The sequence below is a fragment of the Camelina sativa genome, chromosome 16 (assembly GCF_000633955.1).
Source record: "Camelina sativa cultivar DH55 chromosome 16, Cs, whole genome shotgun sequence".
Classification (NCBI taxonomy): domain Eukaryota; kingdom Viridiplantae; phylum Streptophyta; class Magnoliopsida; order Brassicales; family Brassicaceae; genus Camelina; species Camelina sativa.
Genome location: NC_025700.1, coordinates 9,214,690 through 9,232,339, shown reverse-complemented (window position 1 = coordinate 9,232,339; position 17,650 = coordinate 9,214,690). Strand labels below are relative to the sequence as shown.

Genomic DNA, 17,650 nt, shown 5'->3' with positions numbered 1-17,650 from the left:
TCATCAATTTTGGGGAGGAACATTTTTGTTTTATTGTTCCTTATTTTTTGAAGAATATAGGAATGTAGGAAAAAAATATTACTTTCAAATGGTAAATAAAGAATGTGATATTTCTCCTCGTTCCTTTTCTAAATTTTGGTCACCAATTGAAGCCAAAGAAAAAATGTATGTTGTATTTTTTTTTTTTGTTCATTTTAATATGTTTTGGTTAATATTTAAATTCTATAATTTTAGATGGATTGTATTTTTTGTGTGTGGTACCGGTTATGATTGGTGTAACATCTCTCGTTAACTCATTTGATATCCGACTAAAATATTTTGTGTATTTTAGTAGAACAACCCGTAAAAACTATATAATCATATTTAAGTAAACTCTAACCCGCTCCATAACATGATCCACAATAATTTTTTAAAATTTTAGCAAATTAAAATCTAAAATATTTAATTTTTGGAAACTAATTTCCTTTTAGAATTATTTTAAATATGTTTTCTGGATATAACAAATAATAATTTCAAATTTTGATATTTATTCAAATAGCAAGATTTTAATTATGTAAATCTCACAAATAAAAGGTTACTTAAAGAAAATATACTTCTCAATTAATAACAGGGGATGTCACGATTTTTTTTATTGGCTGAAAACGGATGCTTATATAATAAGATTTCTTCCCTTCCTTCGTTTACAAAAGAAAACCCTAATAATGGTTGCGAGAAAGCTTCCACTAAGACCTTCTCCATTGGGGGTTCATAGCTGAGTTCTTAGAGTTTTGGTTCCAAAAAATTAATCAGAATTGAAAATAAAATGTAAGATCTCCCTTTATATAAGAGACTGAAACTTGATTTAAGGGGTGCTACGTGTCGGCGTATCGTTGGGTGAGAGAAAAATATTAAAGGAGACATTTTTTTTTGTAGAATCGATTTTTTCTTTTTTACTCTCTCTCTCTCATAGAGCTTCAAAAGTTGACTACACGCTTCCAACAACTAGGCCTTCATTTGTCGAAACTATGCTCAAGATTCGAATTTGCTAAAATTTTAAAAAATTATGATTTGTTCCAATAATCTTGATTTGTTCCAATAATCTTGCTCCAATAATCTTGCTCCAATAATCTTGATTTGTTCCAATAATCTTAATACTGATTTGTTCCAATAATCTTGCTCTAATGGCGCAGGGACAGCTTCCATCAGAGCTGGAAGAAGAGATACTCGTACGAGTTCCACCTCTATCTCTCGTTCGCTTCAGATCCGTTTGCAAAGGATGGAACACTCTTTTCAACGAGAAGAGATTCGTCGAAAGAAACTTTTCTTGCGGTCGCCCAGAAATCTTGTTAAAGACACATTCCCATCTTTATTCGATAAGCGTCGATCTCAACAAGGACGATCCGACTATAAAAATTAGTGATTTATGTTTCGATTTAAGCGGTCGCCGTTATGATCTCGAGGGGACCTGCGATGGTTATTATGGAGCCGTGGTTCGAAACCCGTTATTCAATCAGACTGAATGGATTGACCCGGATGATGAGTATCCACGTAGCAGCAGTCAGAGCATGGGTTACGATGGTAGTAGCACCGAAAAGAGTTACGAGTATATGAAGACTAGGACTCAGAGGTTTGATGAAGTTATTACGAGATTTGCAGTCTTCAAATTTGCAACCATTGCGTGGAAAGTTACTTATCGTACCACTCCACGTTTACTCGATGAATGTAATTGCACGGTCTCCCTGAATGGAAATTTATCCTGGACAGCTTATACTAGTAAAAGTTATTTCATCGGAATGTTCGATTTTTCGAAAGAGGTAGTCCAGACCTTTTGTATTCTACCGTTTAAGGGGACACATAGTAATTTCCATACTCGTGGCCTCGCGATTTATAAGGGAGATCGGCTTTCTGTGTTACAACAATGCATAGGAGGAAGAGAGGTTAAGATTTGGGTGACAGATAAGAAAATTGGCAATGGGGATGATGTGGTGTGGATTAATTTCATGACTATCTCAATACCTAAGTTTCCCATGGTTTGCAACAACATTTCTTCAAGTTACTTCGTCGATAATAATGTCTATGGAAAGACCTTCGTTACGTGTTTTCTTCGCCAGAAACCTAAACAAGCTTGGGTCTATATCGTGAGGGGAGATTTGTGCAAAAAAATTAAGATAGATGAAGTGGCATATATGCAGTTAAAATCCTGTGTCTATGTTCCAAGTTTAATCACCATTTCTAGAGAGACTTTGGCTGAAGGTACTGAACCAAGTAGAAATGTTTTACATGTTTGATTTACATTGTTGCTTTCTTGTTTTATTTAATTATTTACCTTCATGTAGTTTGCTTTGTTATGAATCAATTTTCTTCTCTTTTGGAGCCTTTCTCATTGGTTTGAAAGGATACTATATATACAATTATTAATATTATATATCATATCTATAATTAAGTGACGTCTGTCCTAAAAAAGTTGAACTCAAGATAGAACCACAATTTGTTTGGCCTGATTCTGTTAATTAATATAGGATTTTTCTTAAAATCTGGTTTTGAGCCTGGGAAGATATACAAATTCGTTTCTCTGTCAGTGATTCCTGTTTATGTAGTATAGCTTACAGAGAAGAAGGTAATAAAATCCCCAAAGCTGAGATCCAGAGAGCTTAAAGAGAAGAAGAGAACACCAACAGGTTGTGTGTAGAAAACATTGAAGACTCTTACGACTTACGAGTGCAATGACATATAGTGGTTGTGCTTACCGCATGTTTAGGGACAAGGTGGTCCACGCTTTCAGCAGGGATGCGAGGGAGTTCTGTAGGACACAAGCTTTTCAATCAATTCATGCAACACATACATACTACATCGATTTCAGGGGAAATTTTAATTCCGTGTAGTTTGGATTCATGCATATGTCTACTGCACTTGTGTACTTCGTGGCTCCAAAGTTGAACAAATGTAAGATAAAATGGCTTCTCCTTGCACCTCACACGACATTTTTTAGGCGTAGACTAGAAAAAATTTATAACAGTAGCATACAGAAACGAAGCAGTTATGAGGAGAAATACACAGCTTCTAAAAAAGAAAAAGAACCAAATAACACTGATAGAAAGAAAAAGATATATTCATTTTTTTTTTTAAGATATATTAACTAGTCATGTAGACGACATGTGATAGGCTAGTCATATCTTGCGAACACAAAAGTAAAAGTTACCTCAAAACCAGACTCTTTCCCTAGAATCTGATCAGGTGCATCAAACGTACTATCGCAAGAGACCATTGGCCACGTCAGCTATGCTCGAGTCTTTCAGAAGCTGCGGAATCAAGTGAAGGGTTTGCTGTTAAGCTGATGGAAGGAGCTTAAAAGGAGTTGTTAGATTCATTTGTGGTTTATGCTTAATCTGTTTGTAAATCTTTCTTGCGATGTGTTTGAGGTCCCTTGCGATATGCTTGGGAGGTGATCTATGTTGATCGGCTTCAGCTTCTAGACTCCCACATACTTTTTTGGGATTAAGTCACATGTATCATATGTAAGGGCAACCCCATTGGGGGATATATTTTAGGGCCTCTTAAAATTGTTTATTAATATATTTTGTAATTTGAGTAGATTAAGAACTTAGTGATTGTTAATTAAAATTTTACCCCCCAATGGTGGGTTCTTATTTTGATTCTCTTAATTTAATTTTTTTTGAAAATAAAAAATAAATAAATTAGAATATGAAATTATTGCATTTTGAGATATATGTTTATAAAATTATTGCATTTCATAAAAATTTAAACGTAGGAAACATTAAAACATAATAAAAGAGAATCCATAAAAAGAGTAAATGCTTAATGGTATCCTCCAAATTTTGCCCACTTCACTTGGCTCCTTGTCTTATGTATCTTCCAAAGCCAACACGCACCTACAAGAAAGTGACATGTCAAAACAGATGGAACAATGTCGGAACCATAAGAAAAATAAAACATGCGAAGTATCAGAGTAAGAGAAACATATCTTTCTCTACCAATAGATCAGCTTTCCAACCCCAATGGCTTCAAGGTCTGAATCTGAACAACATTCAAGGAATGGCTTCAAGGCTTCTCATCTGTCGGATACTGACGTCGGACCAACTAAAACATATATACAATTACAAATCAATCAAAGACTCATCCGACAAAGTCAAGCAGAAGGAGTGAGTCGGCTTTGTGTTGAAATTGTCCATTCAAGGGAGGAGGAGATCTCTAAAAGCCGGAAATACGATAAAGTGGAGATGGCTACCAGTCACGATTACTATGAAGTGAAGGCGGTAGGGAAAAGACAAGTGGGAGAAGACGAGGAAGAAGGGGAAGAAAACGATGAAGACAACGAAATGAGGTTTGATTGTTTTGATGACCCAGATGGAGCAAGTTCAGGGGATGAAGAGTATAGTGTGCTTAATGATAATGAAGTTGGGCAAATTAAGGATGACGAAGAGGCAATTGTGGAAACAACAAAAGCAAAAACAGTTTTTTCGTTTCCTAAAAGTAATTGTAGTTTTCGCAGTCTGTTTGAGGAATCAATGAAATTGATATCGCGGTTGGGGACACATATGAGTCAAGAAAAGCTTTGTGTGTTAGATTGAAGATATTAAGTGTCGTCCAAAAGTTTGACTTCTATGTGCCTCAATCAAGACCTACTTTGTATATTGTGAAATGTTGGGTTTGTGGCTGTCGGTAGAGGGTGAGAGCTTCAAGATTGGTGATTCTTCAATTTTCCATATTCGGATTTATGACAGGCAACACAATTTTCCATATTCGGATTTATACATCTCTCTCAAATCACACACTTACCTTTGGATTTTTTCATCACTAACCCAGATTCTTTCGACTCAACATTCGTCTTTAGCGTCCTGCCACTCACCGGTTTTTTCTCGCCGATTCTAACCCTAGCATAAACACCACACCCTCCATTAGATATTTCAACAAGATTTAACAAACTGCATTAATCATATATACTCGCCCCTTACTCAATTTCGTCACAACGCGGCTGATTTCCCCTTCACGATAATCTCCCAACGAAACCCAACCAAATTTGTACTGAAATCTATTATGTATTTTAACCACCCACCGAGATCTCCGTCTGAATCCCCGGCGATATCACCTCCACAATCGCTTCACCAAGTCGACACCACACAAATGGATTTGATTAAACTTTCCCTAGGGTTTCACGATTACATAAGGGTTTCACGATTTCAAATTTTTTGATAGAATCCAATTTTTTAAAATCAAAATGGCATATACCCGCAGTTAAACAGATAACCAAATGGTTAAACGACTTTTACCAACTAATTAGTACTCCCTCCGTATTGATTTAATTGTCGTTCTAGGTTTGTTTTCATGTTTTAAAATACTTGTCGTTCACACTTATCAATGTAAGTTTTGTAAAAGAATCTCAGTTATAGCCTCATGTCTAAGACAATCTCTAGAATTACTTTTTAAATTAATGTTGTTTATAAGGTTAAAATAGTCAACTTACTTGTTTTCTTAATCTACTCAAAACAACCTAGAACGTCAATTAAATAAATACAGAGGGAGTACTACTTTAGTAAGAAAAAAAAACTGATCTAATCTAGTAACGATTTATGTACTAGTCTAGTAATTCTTTCAAATTTTAATTTTAAAATGATTATCAACCTGCTCAAACTGGTTTTATAATTGTTTTAGGAACAAGAATACACAAATAAAAGAAACAAACTATGATATTATACTTAAATCAAAAGTATATAAGAAAACAATAATTTTTTTTTTAACCATCATCTCAATTTATATACTCATTACAAATAATCAGAGATTTAAGAAAGTCAGATTTTAAAGAACTCATAAATTAAAGAAATCTTTTTTAAGCTATCGATAATTCATTTGCTTTTACAAACTCTGGAACTAGCTATAATAGATATTGAGAAACAAAAGTATTTATCTCAAAATCACAAGTAGCTCAAAAACGAAAAAAAAAAATCAGAATACACGAAATATCATACATTATATTACACGAAGATTTGAATAAAAAGCAAACAAAAACCTACACTGTAATATTATTAAAACGATTTTTTCATAGGTATATTTACCACATTATTTTTGCCAAGATGGTGATCACTTATATATTTTATCTATTTACCTATTACCAAAATATTTTAATGTTTTTTCCTCTCATAATTGTCTATGTAGAATGATAAATTAGATATCTATAAATCTAGAAATATCTTTTTAAAAAATAAAAGGTAAAAAAAAGGAAGAATAGAAAAAAAAAATCAACAAAGTATACAAAACAACATATTAAAAAGGTCCATGTTTAAAATACTGTTTTAAAAGGTCCACTACAAGAACACACGGTTTTCCGACTACGATCAGCGACTAAATTCGTAGTTGTTAAATTTAGCGACTACTTACCCACTAATTGGCGACTAATTTATGACTATTCTTATATAGTCGTTTATTAGTCGCTTATTTGGGACAAAATAAATTAGTCGCCAAAGTAGTTGCTAAATGGCGACTAAAACACGACGAAACAAGAATAGTCGTACATGTAGCGACTATTTTGCGACATTTCTGCTGAGTCGCAAACGTTTGTCGCTAAATAGTCGCTAAATTAGCGACTATTTGGGTAGTTGCTTGTGTAGTCGTATATTTGGCGACTATTTAGCAACAATATGGCATGTCACCAAATTATGTCATAAAATAGTCGCTAAATGTTGGTTTAAAACACGTTTTTGGCATTCTGAAGTAGGTGTACCTGTATTTGGCGACTACGTGATATAATCACCTTTTAGTTGCTAAATATGCCTATATAAAACTGAGATCTCCAATCGTTTTTCTCACTCACAGAAACACAAAGCAACACAAATAAAAAAAAGAGATCATAGAGATTTATAATAATGTCAGGAAGTTACAATTATAGTAATTTCCGAGAGTGGATGTACAAGAGGATCGATGAGGTGACGGGAAATTTTACATAAGAGTTCAGAGCCGGGATGGAGTAGTTCATGCAATTTGCAAATAGCCAGCCTTTTGCACAAGAAAATGGAGGTAAGTTTTTTTGCCCTTGTAGTAGGTGCAAAACCGAGAAGCGTTTTTTAGGGACTAGAATTTGGAATCATCTTTTTAGTTATGGGTTTATGCCAGATTATTATATTTGGTATAAGCATGGGAAAGAAATAAATATGGATATAGGAACGAGTACTGTTGATCCGACATTTATTAGTGGGAGTGAGGAAGTGGGTAATGTAGTAGAAGATAGATATGTGGATATGGTGACTGATGCATTTCCTTCTAATGTGGGTTTTGATGATAACTATCAATGGGATGGGGGTTATAAGAGTGTAAAAGAACCAGTACTTAACCATTCAAAAAATTCTATGACTTGTTAGAAGGTGCAAAAATCCAATATATGATGGTTGTCGTGAAGGTCATTCACAATTATCTTTAGCTGCTAGAGTTATGCAAAATAAGGCAGATTATAATATGAGTGAAAAGTTAGTGGATTCAGTATGTGAAATGTTGAGTGATTATTTACCAGAAGGAAACCAGGCTACAGGTTCTCATTACGAGACAGAGAAATTGATGCGCAATTTAGGACTCCCATATCATACAATTGATGTTTGTATAAACAATTGTATGTTATTCTGGAAAAATGACAAAAAGGAAGAAAAATGTTTGTTTTGTGATGCACCAAGATGGAAGCCTAAGAATGACCGACGTAGAACCAAAGTACCATATAGTCGTATGTGGTACTTACCTATTGGTGATAGACTGAAGAGAATGTATCAGAGTCACAAGATTGCAGCAGCAATGCGATGGCATGCCGAGCACCAAGCAAAGGTGGGAGAAATGAGTCATCCGTCTGATGCAGCGGATTGGAAGTATTTTCAAGAACAAAATCCTCAATTTGCTGAAGAACCCCGTAACGTATATTTGAGATTGTGTACTGATGGGTTCAATCCATTTGGGATGTCTCGTCACCATTCATTATGGCCAGTGATATTGACGTCATATAATCTACCCCCTGGTATGTGTATGGATATTGAGTACTTGTTTCTTACAATTCTGAATTCTGGTCAAAACCATCCGCGAGCTAGTCTTGATGTATTTATCCAACCTGGTAAATTGTCTTGTCCAGTTTGCATGGATGATATAAAGTCCTTTTATCTACCTAATGGAAGGAATACATGTTGGTTTGATTGTCATCGGAGATTTCTTCCTCCTGATCATCCTTTGAGGAGAAATAAAAAAGACTTCCTGAAGGAAAAAGACGCTACAAGAGAGTATCCACCAGAGTCCTTGACCGGTGAGCAAGTTTATTCTGAGAGGTTGAATTCTGTAAATCCACCAAGAACCAAGGACGTTGGTGGAAATGGTCATGAAAGGAAGATGCATGGATATGGAAAGCCCCATAACTGGCACAAGCAGAGCATTTTATGGTCGCTACCGTACTGGAAGGATCTTAATCTCCGACATAATATTGATGTGATGCATACAGAGAAGAATTTTTTGGACAACATCATGTACACTCTTATGCGTGTGAAAGGTAAATCAAAATATTCCGTCATGTCAAGGTTGGATATAGCAAAGTTCTGTTCTCGGCCACACTTACATCTTGATAGTAGGGGTAAAGCACCTTTCCCGCCCTATACATTGACAAACGAAGCCAGAACAAGCTTATTAGAATGTGTGAAATACTCGGTTAAATACCCAGATGGCTATTCAGCAGACTTAGCTAGTTTTGTTGAAATGGAAAATGGAAAGTTTTCATGCATGAAGAGCCATGACTGCCATGTTTTCATGGAGCGGTTACTTCCATTTATCTTTGCAGAACTCCTTGACCGGAATGTCCACCTTGCGTTATCAGGTAAATTAAATAATTATGAAAGTTCTATATATATATGAAGTGAGTAAAGGTTATTTCCTTTATAAATGTGATGAAGTTTGAATAAATATATAATATTGTAGGGGTTGGAGCATTTTTCCGGGACTTATGCTCGAGAACTTTGCTAACAAGTCGACTACAAATTCTAAAACAGAACATTGTTTTAATCCTTTGCAATTTGGAAAAGATATTTCCACCATCCTTTTTTGATGTGATGGAGCACCTTCCTATACATCTTCCCAACGAAGCTGAATTGGGAGGCCTTGTCTAATATAGGTGGATGTCTCCTTTTGAAAGGTTTTTCAAAAAATTGAAAGGAAAAGCAAAGAACAAAATATATGCGGCAGGATCAATTGTTGAATCATATATCAATGACGAGATTTCTTATTTCTCTGAGCACTACTTTGCTGCAAACATACAAACAAAATTAAAGTGAGCAATTAAGAGTAAATATTTTTAATGTGATATTTAATTTAATATTATAATAATTACTTTTTAATTATTTGGTCAGATTAACAAGATTTGATGAAGGAGAATGAAATATGGCTTTTAGGTGATGACAATATTATAATAATTACTTTTTAATTATTTGGTCCCAGTGGAGAAATGAATGAAATATAGCTTTTAGGTGATGACTATCGTTGCGCACACGCATATGTTTTACAGAATTGTGACTATTTTCAACCAATTGAGAGGTATATAATTAGTTACATTTTAAGATATCTAAGTCCACTATATTTTCTCATATACATTTGTGGTGATCTTATCTTTCTATATAGTATGTTCGAGGATTATATTTCGGCAAAATATCCAGGACTTACCGAGAGAGAACTCTCCGCGAAAAGAGCTGACGAATATCATTCATGGATTAAAGAATATGTATGTTAAACCATTTTTCGTGATATACATATTGTACTTATTGTTATATTTAACATAACGGGAAGACTTATATATATGCAGGTTAGTTATTGGAACGCCTCAAATCCATTTCCTACTCGGGTTCAAGAGATTGTGCATGGACCTTTGAACCAGGCTAAAACATGGACAATATATTTTACAAGAGGTTATTTGTTTCATACAGAGAACCACGGTGCTGGACGAAAGACATGTAATTATGGGGTTTCGGTTAAAGGTGAAAATTATGCGGATGCATCTGACGCTGCAGATTTCTACGGGACATAAACTGATAGCATAGAACTTGAGTATGAGGGAATGCTTGGGTTGAAAATCACACTATTTAAGTGCAAGTGGTATGACCCTGTAATTGGTAGAGGCACAAGGAGAAGTAATGGTTGCGTTGTAGACGTTCTTTCATCCAGAAAGTACAATAAAAACGAACCATTTATTCTAGGTATGTATATAAATGCTCCAATCCTCAATATATTGTCATTATCACATTTATATATAATATGTGTAACTTTTACACGTTGATTGCAAAACAGCATCTCAAGCCTCACAGGTTTGTTATATTTCGTACCCATACATAAAGAAACCGAAGCATTTTTGGCTGAATGTTCTAAAAGTGAATCCGAGGGGAAACATTTCTAGAGAACTGACTCTTTTGCAAACAGAAAATGATGATGCTGTAATGATGACTACAATTGAAGAAGTCATAGTAGACAATTTGGAAATGAGAGACCCAATAAACATTGACTACGATGTTGCAGACGCGGAACCTGAAGATGAATTTATGTGTAATTTATCGTCTTCGGATGATAATAAGAAGACGACGAAGAACCCTAAAGATTATGTTGGTGCTTTAAGATATGTTTAATAAATTATGTACTTTAATAAACGTAATTGTTTTTTTTCCTACTTTTTAATAAAAATTAAAAATACTTGTGTTTTAAGAATAATTATGTACTTGAAATTATTTTCGTTGCAATACATATTGAATCATAACATTTTAAGTGATAAAAAAAACAAATAAAAATTTACAATTGGGGGTACTCGAATCCGGTCACTATATGTTTAGTAACCATACATAACCATCTGATCCATCTCCTCTTTTGTGATTATAAACAAAACGTGTTGTTTATAATGTGTAAATCATTTGTTATATTTTGGACAAAGAAATTTGGGCCAAAAATCAACGCAGGCCCAAAAACTATTCTTCTCTTCGATCGACCTAAACCTCTCTTCGCATTCTCTTCTTCTCTTCGAAACTCAGAGAAACCTAAACCTCTCTTCTTTGATCCATCCGCAGCCAACCTTTCTTCTCTTTGATCCATCACCTTCTTCTCTTTGATCGACCTTCTTTCTTCGATCCATCTTCCTTGTTCTCTTCGATCAACCTTTTTTCTTCGTCTTCGATCCATCTTTCTCAATCCATATTCATCTTTCTTCGTTGATTCATATTCTGTCTCATGGTGTCGAATCCTGCAGTTGAAACCAAAAAGAGAAAGGTTGCACCCAACCTTTCTCAGAGAGTCGGACCCTCTAACCCTAACCCACCCGCAGCCGCCGGTAGAAGAACCAAACCTCTTCCACCTCAGTACACTTTCACGCCGACGGCTCGAATTCCTTTGCTGTTCACGCCCCAAGAGATACCACGAGTTATCCCCCAAAACTTCCGGAACTTCCCACCGCCACAGACACTTTTCCAGAACTCCGTCAATCGAGTTCCTAATCCGCCTATTTCGACACCGGAGGTTCAGTACAACCCTGTGAATGAACCGGAGGATCATCCGCTGTCTCCACCACAGAACTCCCATGATCAATCTCGACAACCATCTTCTCAAGGTAACAATTACAATGCATTTCCTCAACTCGAGGATGACACGATGCAATCTCTAAATGCTCTGCTTACGATGCCTGGCCGTGAGAAGTTTACGACGGTTCTCTCTCCCATACCGTTGTTGAAGACAACTTGGTAATGTTTTTGGCTTTGGTTTGTTTTGATTCTCGTCTGTAGCAATTGGTAATGTTTGTAGCAATTGGTTTGTCATACTTATGGTGTTTGACACACTTAGGGAGAAGACAACTTGGTAATGTTTTTGGCTTAGGGTGTCTTTGATTCTCGTTTTAATTGGTTTGTCTTAGGGTGTCTTTGATTCTCGTTTCAATTGGTTTATTTATCTTAGGGTGTCTTTGATGCAACATGTGTATGTGAAACCATTGAATCTCTTGGACATTGTTAACTGATTTTTTGTTTTTTTGTTTACTTTCTAACTGATCAAACTAACACACATTGTTTACATGTCTGTGTGGAGGTTTGATCGGGACAAAAAAGGCCAACATTTTCGGATTATTACCAAGATTTTTACAAACAAATTCAATGGTCCATATTATACTTGGACTTGTGTGCCTCCGGATAGAAAACAGAGATACTTTATGGAGTTTGCGGTAAGAATAGTCCAATGTAACCTGTTTTCTACTTGTGTTTATTACTTGTTTTCACTGACTTTCACTGACATAATTCCTTCTCTCTTTGTTATGTATAAAACTCACACTTGGGATCCATTGATAACAGGAACCGTTCAAGAAAATTTCAACACCATCTGTAAACGTCGGATGAAGGGCATGGTTAGCAATGCAAGGACGGCTCAAATTAAACCTTCGTGGATTAAAGGTACTCTCTGGCAAGAGATGGTTGATAATTGGGATACTGAAGAAGAACAACAAAGGAGTTCAACCTATTCCAAGTGTCGTATGTCTGACCGTAATGGTCTTGGTCCTCACATCCACTTATCAGGCCCTAAGTCGTATAGGGAAATCCGAGATGATCTGGTAATAAGTCATTTCTATTTTGTTAGTTACATTTATCAACATTTCTATCTTTAAACACTTTCATAACAATTCTTGACTTTCTAAGACTGCAGGAACATGAGTTGGGAAGAGATGTCAATATGGGTGAAGTTTTTTTCAAAACACATACAAAGCCGGATGGTTCTTATGTTGATGGCAAGGCAGAGAAAATCCATCAAGCTTATCAGTAGAAGTTGCAAGAGAAGATGGCTGAGCTCGAGGCAGATTCAACTCTTTCAGGTGGTACTTCACACCGTCAAGAGCTCACCAGCGATGAATGTACTGCCATCTTTCTTGAGGTAAAGTAGCATTGCTCTATACTTACTGTTTTTCTTGTTTTGCTCTTTACTTACTGTTTTTCTTGTTTTGCAAACAGTGCACTGAGAAGGATTTACGAGGAACTCCTTATGGTGTTGGAAGCCTCAAAGATACTCTTGGCAAGGGCAATCAACCATCACAGACCGAAGCCTTTCTTACATTGCAAGAGCAACTAAAGGAAGCCCAATGTCAGATTGAAGTTCAGGCGACTCTCAATGCTGAAGCTGCTGCTCGAGAAAAAGAGACTCATCTCCTTGTGGCTAAGCAAAAGAGCGAGATTAAAGAGCTGACTTTGATGGCAAAGTTCATGCGCCACACTAATCCAGCTTTCCTTGAGTTTATAGCCTCTCAATCAGCTGAGGAGGACAATCTTCCATCAACAACTCCATGATCAACTCCAATATGGTTCATATTGTCTCTTAACTCATGAACTAAGCTCTTTCATTTTGTTTGTATGTGTTATAAACTTTTTCCTTCTTATCTTTTGGTTTGATTTCTATTTTGGACTTGTGTATGTTCTGGTTTCAATACAATTATGGTTATGTTATAATGTGTTTTCATTAGATTTTTCATTTCATAAATCAGGATTAAAATCAGGATTACAAAACAATAAAAACCAGTTAATTTCATTATTTTCTAAAACAACGTAGTCGTATATAATCATCATTTAGACGGCAAATAGAAGGTAAATAGTCGCAGAAAAAAATGACTAATTTATGACTAAAGTTTTATTCATGTAAAAACGTCGTAACTTAGTCGCAATTTAGTCACTAAATTTAGCGACTAATATACGACTACTGCAACAATAATCGTTAAATTGTCGGTCAATTGTCGCCAAATTTGGTTACTAAATATTGACAATGCAATGACTATGTAACGACAACGTTATATCGTTGTTGAATAGTCGCTAAATAACGACAATAGGTATCGTATTAGCGACAAAAATTTAACTACAATAGTGATTAGTCGCTAAATAGTCGTTATATTAACATTAATGACTATTTAGCAACTATTACCACAGTGGTCGTTGCCCTGTTTTCTTGTAGTAGAATTATCTATTTATATTTTTTTGTTTTAGTTTTTCATTTTTTTGATAATTATCTTTTAGTTTTAAAAATAAAATATTAGATTACACATGAAAAAATTTCAAATTAATAAAATTGACACATGTGGCGATCACTTGAATACTACCTTTGAAAACCAAGATTTAGATATCAACAAATTTCTTATTTCATTTTCTCCACATGTTTAATAAGTTTTACTCTTTTTAAAAATAAATATATTAACAAATAGAAATTCCAATAGAATTAGGTTGCTAATTTAAAATATACTTTTATGTTTATTGAATATATAAGCAAATTTCTTTAACTTTTTACTTGTGGATAGATTTTTTTTTTTATTGATATATTACAACTTTTCTATTTTTATTTAAAATATCTTTATAAATCATATTGACTCATGTCATGATTTGTTAAGGATTAAAGTTATATAAGTCGTAATGTCGCCGAGAAAGCTTCCATTAGATCTGGAAGAAGAGATACTCGTTCGAGTTCCACCTCGATCTCTCGTTCGTTTCAGATTCGTTTGCAAAGGATGGAATACTCTTTTCAACGATAAGATATTCGCCAACAGAAACTTTGCTTTCGGTCGTCCAGAAATCTTGTTAAAGACACATACCCATATGTATTCGATAAGCGTTTCAAGATTTTTGGGATGATGTATACTCGTCAAAATATTTATCAAATTACTAGGAAAGTTGCAGTCTTCGAATTCGCAACCAATGCGTGGAACGTTACTCATCGTACCACTCCACGTTTTCTCGAAGAAGAGATACTAGTAGATGAATATCACTGTAGGGTCTCCCTAAATGGAAATTTGTACTGGACAGCTTATCCTTATTAAGAAACTGGACATCAGTATTTCATCCGAATGTTCGATTTTTCAAAAGAGGTAGCAAAGACCTTTTGTATTCTACCGTTTAAGGGAAAACATAGTTCTTCCCATACTCGTGGCCTTGCGATTTACAAGGGAGATCGGCTTTCAGTGTTACAACAATGCACAAGAAGAAGAGAGGTTAAGATTTGGGTGACAGAGAAGAAGATTGGCAATGGGGATGATGGAGAGGACGTGGTGTGGATTAAGTTCATGACTATCTCAATACCTCATTTCCCCATGGTTTGCAACAATAGCTCTTCAAGTTACTTCGTCGATGATACTGTCTTTGGAAAAACCTTCGTTACGTGTTTTCTTGGCAAGAAACCTAAACAAGCTTGGGTCTATATTGTGAGGGGAGATCTGTACAAAAAGATTAAGATAGATGAAGTAACACATCAGCAGTTTCAATCCTGTGTCTATGTTCCTAGTTTGATCCCCAAGATTTTCTTGAGAGACTTTCGCTAAAGCTACGGAACCAAGAAGAATTTTTTTACAAGTTTGATTTCTATTGTTTTTTCCTTGTTTTATTTATTTATTTATTTGATCACCATAAGTAGTTTGCTTTGTTATGAATCATCGTTTTTATCTTTTATTCTTTTGGAGTCGTTGTGAGAACTGAAACTGGATTCTCCTCTCGAAATGTTTTGTGGACGAAGGGACTTACTACCGTAGTAGTTCCAAACTGATTTTAGAAGCAGAAAGTTGAGAGAGTAAAAATAAGTATTCTTGTCCCCTAGAAGTTTTTTGGACCACCTATTTATACTAAGCCATTACAATTAATGTCATATCCAATTAAGGCCCGAAGATCTCGCACTCCGTAAGAAATGAGATCTTTGACCAATCCTCCGATCTCCGAGGTGATTCACCCGCCGTTATGCACTATTTCACTTCTCCAATCGAGCATGATGGGCTGGGCTCTTATGTAACTTCGGCCCGTATTGCTTGCTGTTCATGGGCTAAGGCCCATGACCCGAGGTGACTAATGGCGGTACCAACAGTTGGTACAACTACACGTACTATAGTGGATGACTTTTGATCTCCTTCTCGCCTGACTCGGAGGACTTTTGATCTCCTTATCGCTTGTTTCGGGAAAACAAATATACTTCGTATCCCGTGATTTGATCGAGGTAATGATGAGATTTTATCTTTCCCGAACACGCATTAGGCCCACCACTCTGCACGGCACCCTATAAGAGAGAGAGAAACATGAACCGGGACTCTTCATTTTCCCAGGTAATCATTGCAACCCTGCGTATAAAGGTAGCCGTCCTCTCTTCTCTCTCATTATTTTCAGAATTAAGTTCTTTGTCGATTTACTCTCCCCGTTCTCTTTTGCTCTCTGTCGTTTGCCGGAAAGTTCTTCATGTTCTTCTTGTCACCTTATCTTTTTCCTTCGTTCTAACATCATGTCTCCCCCAAAATTTTCATCGGGTAAAACCGCGAAACCGCTTATCCCAGGCGCCTTCGGCCCCCATCCACCATCAAATCTCTCAGACACTGATATGGCGGTGGTTAGGGGATCTTGCGGAATCCCCTCGGAGATCGAGATTAGGTTTCCGGAAGCGCATGAATCCCCGGAGAATCCTCCCGTCGGGTACTGTTGTGTGTTCGAGAGTTTCTTATCCGCCTGCGGATTATCTTTCCCGCTTCCCGAGATCATTGTACGGATGATGTTCGAACTGGAGTTCGCTCTCCCTCAAATGTGTCCGAATTTTGTTCAAACTGTTCTTTGTCTTCAGACTCTAGCCGAGGAATACAACTATTCGTTGTCCTTGGCTGACTTTCTCCACGTCTACACCGTGAAGACGGGTCGTACCAAAGGCACCCTCTACGTGAGTCTGCTCTCCGGACTTAAAGTTTTTGACGACCTTCCGGAGAAAGATGAGAAGTGGTGAAAATCGTTTTTCTTCTTCCCCGTTAACGAGCTCACATTCGGGCATCTCACGGGCTTGTTCGTTTTGAAGTGGACTTCAAAAATTGGTAGCGTAGAGTAGTCCGTTTAGAATTAGCTAGCCTTCTCTAACTTTTCGTCTTACCTCTGTTATTCTGGTTTCAGCTCACTTCGAACGCGGCCAGCTTTCTCCCACCTTCACGGAGTTCTTTTCCCGGTTTTGCAGCGAGGGGCAAATTGCTTGGGACTCTTTCTCGTGTGAGCGGATCAGAGAGTCCGGAGTTAGACACAGGAGACGTTCTCTTATTCGATCCTCTCCTCCCCGAATCCTTGATACTGCTTCGATGGGCTACCGCGAAGAAAGAGCCCTTAAGAAAGAGTTCGAAAATGCTGAGAGGGAAGCGAAGAGGCAGATGTCCGCTGCTCTCGCTATGGGAAAAGTCTCCATTCCCGCCAAGAGTACTAACTTGCCAACTCCCGAGGTAAGTGAAACTTATGTTCCTCCCTTGATGCCTTCTGAACCCTCCGTGATTGTCATCGCGGACTCGAGTGACGAGCCTCAGGAGGGAGTGGGTCTCCCGGCTGCGGGAAACGAACAGGTCGAGGGGAGTTTGCAAAAGGCCGAGCTATCAAAGAAGAGAAAGGAGCCGGAGTCTTCTTCTAGTTTGAGCAAGAAGACCCGAGCTCGAATCGGCTCTTCGGGGGAAGAACGGACTCGGAGCATCTCTTCTGGGGAAGAGCGAAGTAAATCTGGCTCGAAAGATGTAGCCCCCCTGTCAGAGAGGAGGTCTAGGGAACCTCCAGTCAAGGAGTCCGGCTCGAAAGATGGGGCTCCTCCGACTGGGAAGTCGTCCAGGGATTCATCCGTAATCAAGGAGTCCGGAGGTTCTTCCTTCAAGACCCCCCCCCCCCCC

At 36.8% G+C, this 17,650-nt stretch overlaps 2 protein-coding genes and 1 pseudogene across 2 annotated transcripts; all 3 read left to right on the top strand.

The window, feature by feature from the left end:
• LOC104753512 (putative F-box protein At1g58090) lies at nucleotides 1,161–2,267 on the top strand. Its single transcript, XM_010475756.1, has one exon. The coding sequence runs from the start codon at nucleotides 1,161–1,163 to the stop codon at nucleotides 2,265–2,267; it is 1,107 nt and encodes a 368-aa protein (XP_010474058.1).
• LOC104750221 lies at nucleotides 12,674–13,377 on the top strand. The gene is made up of 2 exons (XM_019238143.1): nucleotides 12,674–12,891; nucleotides 12,969–13,377. Exons 1-2 carry the CDS (start codon nucleotides 12,799–12,801, stop codon nucleotides 13,299–13,301), a joined length of 426 nt encoding a protein of 141 aa, XP_019093688.1. The 5' UTR covers nucleotides 12,674–12,798; the 3' UTR covers nucleotides 13,302–13,377.
• LOC104753511 lies at nucleotides 14,778–15,310 on the top strand (annotated as a pseudogene).

Bases quoted from the DNA above. Each gene is read 5' to 3' on its own strand.
- LOC104753512 (XM_010475756.1), top strand. From the start codon at position 1,161: ATGGCGCAGGGACAGCTTCCATCAGAGCTGGAAGAAGAGATACTCGTA.
- LOC104750221 (XM_019238143.1), top strand. From the start codon at position 12,799: ATGGCTGAGCTCGAGGCAGATTCAACTCTTTCAGGTGGTACTTCACAC. The intron at 12,892-12,968 runs GTAAAGTAGCAT...TTTTGCAAACAG, and splicing joins GTACTGCCATCTTTCTTGAG to TGCACTGAGAAGGATTTACG.